The sequence below is a fragment of the Nanorana parkeri genome, unplaced genomic scaffold, assembly GCF_000935625.1.
Source record: "Nanorana parkeri isolate BGI_ZX_2015 unplaced genomic scaffold, ASM93562v1 scaffold1797, whole genome shotgun sequence".
In the NCBI taxonomy this organism is placed as follows: domain Eukaryota; kingdom Metazoa; phylum Chordata; class Amphibia; order Anura; family Dicroglossidae; genus Nanorana; species Nanorana parkeri.
In genome coordinates this window covers 149,378-157,495 of record NW_017308065.1, presented here as the reverse complement: position 1 = coordinate 157,495, position 8,118 = coordinate 149,378, and the positions used below count along the sequence as shown (strand labels likewise).

The following is an 8,118-nucleotide window of genomic DNA, read 5'->3' as shown; positions in this document are numbered from 1 at the left end:
GGGATAAAGGGAAGGAAGCAGGAGGAGATGGGGAAAAAATAGACAAGGACAGGAGGAGTGAAAGGAGTCAAGGGATAGGGATACTCTGGAATGCGCAAGTAGAAGGGAAAAAGGATCCGGAAAAGGGACACTGACTCCTGACAACAAGGCATGGGTGTAGGATAATGTGCATAACACAAGAAAAAAATTGCATGCTACCACTGGATTACGCAACCTTCAAAACAACATAATGTGGGGGCGTGGCCGGGATGTGAACGTGCGCAGACGTGCCTCACAGCGGCTCTTCACATCCGTCCGTTCATCCTGTCTCTCGGTGGCCACTGAGCATTGTTTAGTACTTACCTGTAGGTGCGGGTGATCCAGAGACAGCTGCTCGTCTGCTAGATGAGAACCAAACGCAGATCGGTGGATCTCTGGCCTCCTCGTCTGAAACGTGTGCCGACGCCATCTTGGCTGCACGTGCCGCTCCTCGGCTGGCACACAGACTGCTGAGTGGGTGGCCGTGGATTCGGACTTCTCCCTCATGGATCCCACACAGCCCCATCCTGCACAGGTCCCTGGTCCCCCGGTGGCTACAGAAACCATACTAGGGGCTATAGAGGCAAGTAAAACTACCCTGATAGGTAGAATTAACACTTTAGCTATTGAATGTGGCCTCATCAGACAAGACCTTGATAAAATCAGGGGCTGCATTACTACTGTGGAGACTAGAGTGGGGACGCTGGAAGGCGCCTCAGGGGCTCATTCACAAACACAACAGGACCTGCAACGTTTGGTAGCAAAGTTAACTGCACGATGCTGAGAACAGGCACAGACGCAATAATGTCCGTGTAGTGGGACTGCCAGAGGTGGCTAAGGGTCCTGATCCTGTGTCCTTTGCTGAGAAGTTCTTCAGAGATATCCTGGACCTGCGGTCGGTTTCTTCGGCCTACATTGTGGAGCGTGCACACAGGGTTCCTGCAACACCCAAACCCCCTGGATCTGCACCCCGACCTTTCCTGGTCATTCTTCTCAACTTCAGGGATAGGGATCTGATCCTTGGCGCAGCCAGATGGCGGGAGACGGTGTTGCTCTACCAAAATGCTACCATTATGCTCTTTCCTGATTTTTCTCCAGACCTCCAGAAGCGAATGCGCTTCTTCCTGGATATCCGTCGCTGACTTCGGGATAAGTCCCTCTGCAGCCTCAGACTGGCTGGACTCCATCCGTTAATCCTATTGGAATTGCTGCGGATCTAATGGAACACTACCGTTTTTTGGCTTGCTTCTGCATAATTATTTTTTATCCTGAACTTTATGTACACGGACCTCTGGATCACCTGCTCTGCCTTCTCCGTAGGTTACGATGGCACATTCTCCTGCAGTGAGCTGTAGGGGCTATATGGTGGTGTTTATACCCTACACACGGTTGTGTTTCGGTGTACCATCAAGCTGTGAGTATTGAGTAATTCTCTTATTTTCACTTCCTTGTTTTTGGGGATATCAAGCTGTTCTACAGTTTTTTTACTTTGTTTACTATGTGGAATAGCAGGGAGTTTTTTGGGGTTGTTCTCTTATTTTGTTTTCCAGGGTGCGATATTTTACACAATCATAGAAAAATTGGCACCGCACTCACCCTGCCGCATTTTAGTTGCGGTGGACTTTAATAACATATTGGATGGTTCACTCGATGCTTCTAACCCTTATAGGCCTGTGAGTACTGCACTGAGAGACTGGGCTGACGTGGCTGGCCTCACTGAGGTTTGGTGCTGGAAACATCCGCAGGTGAAATCCTTTTCTTACTTGTCTCATGTCTCTGGTTCCTCTTTTCGACTTGATTTCGCCTTTGCGAATGATGGCATGCTTTCCCATGTGCTGGACTCCACGTACTTACCTGGCAGTTTGTTTGATCACCTACCCCTCTGTTCATAATTGTCAGGCTCCTCATCGCAGGGTATACGATCCTGGCGATTGGTGCCTGCCTGGATCTCTAATGACACTGTGGAGACCTCATTGCAACCTCATCTCTCTACCTACTGGATTATTAATGTTGACACATCTACTAGTTCTATGGTAGGGGATGCTTTCAAGGCCACTACCAGAGGGGAATACATCTCAGCAATTAAATATGCTAGGGAGGTTGCCGATTTTGAATTGTCCCAGTTGCGGGTTCGGGAGGTGGAGTGTGCAGCGGCCCACGCTGGGGCTCCGTCTCCTGACACGTTGCTGATTCACAGACAATTATTATTCTATCACCAGACCTTGACTCAGTCTGCCCTTCATGCACAGTCTGAACGATTATATGAAAAAAGAGATAAGACGGGAAATTGTTGGCAATGCTTGTGGCGGAGCAGAGAAATCACACTGTTATTCCTTGTGTCCGAACCTCAGATGGTTCATTACTAACTGACCCTGATGCCATACTCTGGGAATGTGTTGCCTTCTATGCAGCTCTCTATCAGAGGATTTCTGCCTATGATGAAACTTCCTTAGATGTCCTTCTCACCTCGGTGGATCTTCCAGAACTTTCATCCACGGATAGAGAGCTGCTTGAGGGTGCCTTCTCGGAGGAGGAAATTGCCCGGGCTATCCAGTCCTTCCCCAATAATAAATATCTGGGTCCTGATGGCCTACCTGCTGAATGGTACAAAAAACATGTCGAGGGACTGGTGCCTAGGCTTCAGGCCCTGTATTCGGATTGTCTATCCTCAGGCACACTACCTCCCTCTATGTATGAAGCTCAACCGAATAAGGATCCACTAATGTGTTCCTCTTATAGACCCATATCACTCCTAAATGTGGACCTCAAGATCCTCACAAAAATCCTGGCTACAAGACTATCTTTGGTCATTACTTCTCTAGTATCCCAGACTGGCTTCATCCCCCAGAAATCCACGGATATTAACCTCAGACGGGTATATACTCATACACAGATAATACATGACAACCCGGGCTCTAGAGCTATGGTTTCCTTAGATTTGGAAAAGGCCTTCAATTTTGTGGATTGGGCCTATCTCCAGATGGTACTGCTTAAAATGGGCTTTGGTCCCCTTTTTCGTAAATGGGTAAACATTTTATACAGAAAGCCAATGGCCGCCCTTAAGATAGCGGTGGCTCTCTCCCCGAGTTTTCCGATCTCCAGAGGGACACGATAGAGCCAGTTGCGTGTGCACTTCGCCAATCGCCAAAGATCAGAGGCCTACGTATTGGGGTGCTGGAAGAGAGAGTGGCCCTTTATGCTGACGAAATTATTATCTTATTGACTGATATGGGCCGCTCTTTTTCCGAGTCCCTTCGAGTCATTCAGACTTTCTCGACCTATTCAGGACTGACAGTCAATTGGAGTAAGTCTCAATATCTTCCCCTAGACCCCATGGCCTCTCCCTTGACCCTGTCCTCTGCTCCGTTACAAAAGGTACACACCTTTAAATACTTGGGATTGCATATATCTAACGCAGTATCCGACTTTATAACACTCAGTGTATATCCTGTGATAAGTGTCTTTAGGTCCCAATTGTTAGCATGGAAGCACCTGCCCTCATCTCTTATTGGCAGAATTAACCTCATAAAAATGAAACTTCTCCCCCTCCTGTTGTATATTATACCTAACTCCCCAGTATGGATCCCGAAGAGAATCTTTAAGACCATAGATACGTTACTCTCAGATTTCCTTTGGAGTGGGCGGGCACGGAGGATTAAACTATCAGTATTGCAGCTTCCGTGGGGGGAGGGAGGTTTGGCGGCTCCAAATTTCTACTTCTATTTCCTGGCTGGACAACTCACCTTTGTTTATAGGTGGCTTACAGAACAAACTGTGGACACTGTGGTTACCTTAGAGGCAGCCCAAGTGGGATCCTATGAAGCCCTCAGACATCTGTTACTGCGAGGCTGGAACTCCCCTATAGACAAACTCCTTCGATGAGAGCCGTTATTCGTGCCTGGAGGGTGTTGCATCCTCGGAGCAAGGAACCGCTTCCGGAGTTATCGCCCTTCACCCCGTTATAGAGGAACCCCTCCCTCACTCATTTTGCCCCCAATCAAAAACCCGGTAGTCTGGACCTCCAGAACAGTGCTTACACTAAATGATATTGTGCGGAATGGGGTTCTGCGTAGATTTGAGGATCTCAAGTCGGCCTATGCACTGCCGAACAGTCACCTGTTGCGTTACCTTCAACTTTGTCATGCATTTTCTGCCCAATTCCTGGGAGGCCGCCTCTCTTTCTCAGCTTCTAATATGGAGTGCTTCCTTCGTAAAGAAGGTCTGGCCTAAACCCCTTTCAGCCATCTATAAATTACTTTCCCTCCGAGGGGAGGGACCCCTTCTACAGTGCTGGAGGGCCTGCGAGGTGGACTGCCCGGGACTGGGGAGGGTGACCTGGATGAAGTCTGGGACAATCCTATGACTATCCTGATATCTGCTAGAGACAGATTGATCCAATATAAAAATTTTCACAGAGCTGTCATGCGACCTGCAATGTCGTCTAAATGCTGGAGATGCCCTCATGGACCCGCTGGCCTATTACATGTACTATGGTCTTGTCCTACACTTTTGGACTACTGGCCGGGGGTGGTAGAGGAGGTGTCGGGGGTGTCTATCCCTATAGTGCCAGGAGTGTGTATCTTGAGTCTTGTTGATGGACTGGCTCCTTATGTGCTGTCCCGTTCCCTCCTTACTTACCTACTATTGTATGCTAGGAAACCGGTGGCACCTACATTGGGGGCTTGGATGTCATTAGTCAATGCTTCCTTACCCTTTCATAAAGCAACTTATGCTAGTAGAGGTTGTCCTTTGAAATTTGAGAAAATATGGCCATCGTGGCTCCACTCTGCTGGCTAATTATATATACTTTGAGCAACTGCTCTTAGACTATCTGAGCACTACTGATATCTAGCCTCTAATACTTCCTCCTAAAAGGGCCACATAGTGTGGGAAACTCCACTTTCACCCTAAAGATATTTGTTTGGATTTCTATTTAATTGAATGTTTGCTTACTGCATAGATAGCTGATGGGATGGACTGTGTTGAATTTATGTGGATATCAACTGAGCCCAAGTGTTGGGGGGAGAGGGGATTATTGACCAAACAATGTTGGGAATGCTTTGGGGGTATTGACTTCCAGTCTCTCTCTTTTCCTTTGAGATTGGGTCAAATGCGCCCTAAATACTTGTAACTTTTACTTGTACTGTACAGTTATGACACTATGTTAGTGTCTTGTTTTGTTTTATTGTGAAACGAATAAACAACATTTTCTTTTTTCTTTTTTAAAGCGACATAATGTCTAATAAACAAATACATTCTATATATTGAGTAGACTGAGCAATTTCACAGCACCCAGGACACAGGCCCCGCAGACACAGTAGCACGATGGCCATGTCCCAGGAGCAGAAGAGACAAATAGAATGCAATAATACAATGATACAATTCCAATGTGGGCCCCAAGTGCAGGCAGTGGGCAAGACCCCGGAAGCAATGAAGGGCAGTGCCCAATGCCAAGAGTCGGCAGCGCCACAGCACGCCAAATATGTAAAGAAGGATTAAAACAAACTGGGATATACTAGCAGAGTAGCATGGTGATAGATAAGAAGAACAATATTGCACAGAAATGCTGACAGCAAAAGCTGTCATCTCAGGGAGTACATGAGATTTAGAAACAGGCTACTAACACCTAAAGAGTTTAGACACACAGACTCCAGATATCACCTTTAGCGAAGGGGTACAATCCCAGCATTACTCAATAAAAATAGGGCCACATTCATGTAAAAGACAAATGCAGTGAAGTCCCTGAGAGACCAATGAAGCATGAGGTCTAGCTAATACGGCTATTACAAAGAAGTGACAGTACTGGAAACACATGGATTGAAGAAAACTGCCAGTCAAAAAGTGGGGTGGTACAGCCAACAGAGGCATATGAACAATCAGGCCACAAGAATAGAAACATCAGAGCGCAGAGGAAAAAAAAATAGTTCAGGGTTTGCATGCCATTAAAAATAGAAAACAGAAAACATGGGGATACTGCATACTTGTGCACGTAGATGAATCACAAAGGGTCAACCTCACTGGGCAGGTCGCTCCAAGATCAGTCTTCTCTGTCTAGGGGTGCGAAAACGAGACGGAGAGGGCGGCGATGACTCTCGATCAAAACTCTGTGGAGTTGCAGACTCCTTGAGAGATTAGCTGCAGCCGAAGGCAGCTCCCGGCCAGGTTTCCGAGTCATCAGACCAGCCACCTGTTGGGTGAAAATCAGCATACCAATCTGGTAACGAGACCTGAGGCAGACAAAGGGCATCACAGGAGTCTTGAAGACCCGCAAGTGTTCTCAAGAGTGCCGTACATCACCACCCTGAGGCTGAGTGACCAAAAGGGAATCGCCAGCGGTACAGAATATTGTGCCGATGGAGTTCAGCCAGGGGAGGGCGCAGAGCCCTGCAATTTTGTAATGTGATGGAAGAGAGATCTTGGAAGATCTGAATTGCAACATTGTTATAAGTGATCGATTCCCATCTTCTGGAGTTTTGTAAAATATCTTCTTTAAGCTGAAAGCTGAACAGCACACAACATTTCTTGGCAGGCCAAAGTCTCTGCCATGCGGGCGTAATGCCCTATGCATCCTTTCTAACTTGATAGGGGATTCGGAAGGTTCGGGACAGGATTTAATCGTAGATAGCTTGTAATGCCAGCCGGAGCCCATCAGGTTCCACCGATTCTGGAGCCCCCCGAACTTGTAGATTACGTCCGCAACCGCGGTTATCCAGATCCTCCACATGTCTCTGTACTGTAGTGCGATCAGGTGTTGATTGTGTGAGGCTAACTTCTGATTGGTGGACTACAGCATGTCGGAGCGGAAATCCGCCCCGTGCCCCCCGAACAAAAGTTTGCAGTCCTCCCCTGTTGAGTACAGTCATGTGGTTGCCTCAGAAATTCAGTAACTGCATACATTTTTTGAGATGTAAGGGAAGTATAGCCAAGCACAGGTTTAAATTAATATAGTTGTCCTTTAACAAAAACGAGAATAAAAAATGCACTTTATGACATGTGAATGTGATGTTTATACATTAACTTGCGGTATCCCATGCTATGCCTGTTACTGTTTAGGACTGTCACAAAACCATAAACATGTGCCAGACCTTAGTATACTAGCCATATAAATCTCTGACTGAGAGCTCAACTTGCTTATAATTAAAGGGGTGGGGGCAACTTATTTTCCCCTGGCAAATAATAATAAACAAATTATTCCATAATGTACTTATTAAACAAAGAAACACTCTGTGTAAGATAACATTTGGCTTGGAGGACTTGAAGTCTGCACTTCTAGATGTTATAATGCACAAAAGAGTACAAGTATCAATGTATATGAACCTTACATATTCATGTAAATGAGATCTAAAGGCTTATCAGGGTTGTCTGAGCAATCGTGGATACAGAAACTCACCGCCATGCTCCTGTTTTCATCTTCGAACATATCCAAAAATATCTCCTCTCCCTAAATGGAAAAAAAGAATAACCAAATCCAAGGTCAGGCCTCTCTAATTTCACAAAAGCATTTATGGGCAACTTTTTCTAAAATTTCCATACATTACTTTTTTTTAAATCTAATTGTTGTGTATTTAGTATATGTATTCATTGAGGAGAATTTATCAAAATTGGAGTAGCTGGTTATGGTAACCAATCAGCTTCTATCTTTCAATTTCAAAGCTTAACTGAATAAACTGAAGATAGAAGCTGACTGATTACTGGGGACAACTGCTCCAAATTCTGTTTGCTCCAATTTTGATGTTTCCCTCATTATGTTTACACATTTTCTTTTCAAATATAACCACATGGAGTCTGTATACTAGTGAACAATATGTTCCCTCACCTTTGAGGGCCTCTTATGTTTAGCAAGTAGGACTATGCAATAGCAAGATCACATAATATCACAGCTTTGAGGAACACATTTTTTGTGAGAAGGCTTGATTGCCAATTGAGCTCCAAGTTCAGTATTGACTTACAAAATCTTAGTACTAATGAATAAAAAGAATTGGAAGTTTGCAAAATTCAGATGAACGTCTTTAAACTTTTTCAAGGCTCACAACTTCCAAAACAGGAACTGTAGTTCCTTTAATGAGTTTTAGATATACGAGTTTTATATATATATATATA

At 45.4% G+C, this 8,118-nt stretch overlaps 1 protein-coding gene across 1 annotated transcript in view; it reads right to left on the bottom strand.

The window, feature by feature from the left end:
* LOC108799738 (protein CLEC16A-like) overlaps nucleotides 1–8,118 on the bottom strand; it is a gene marked incomplete at its 3' end in the record, with an annotated part of 284,697 nt that overhangs the window by 131,027 nt on the left and 145,552 nt on the right. The window contains exon 15 of the mRNA XM_018571638.1: nucleotides 7,409–7,459. Within this exon, the coding sequence (XP_018427140.1) occupies nucleotides 7,409–7,459 (51 nt within the window). The remainder of the gene's footprint in view (nucleotides 1–7,408; nucleotides 7,460–8,118) is intronic.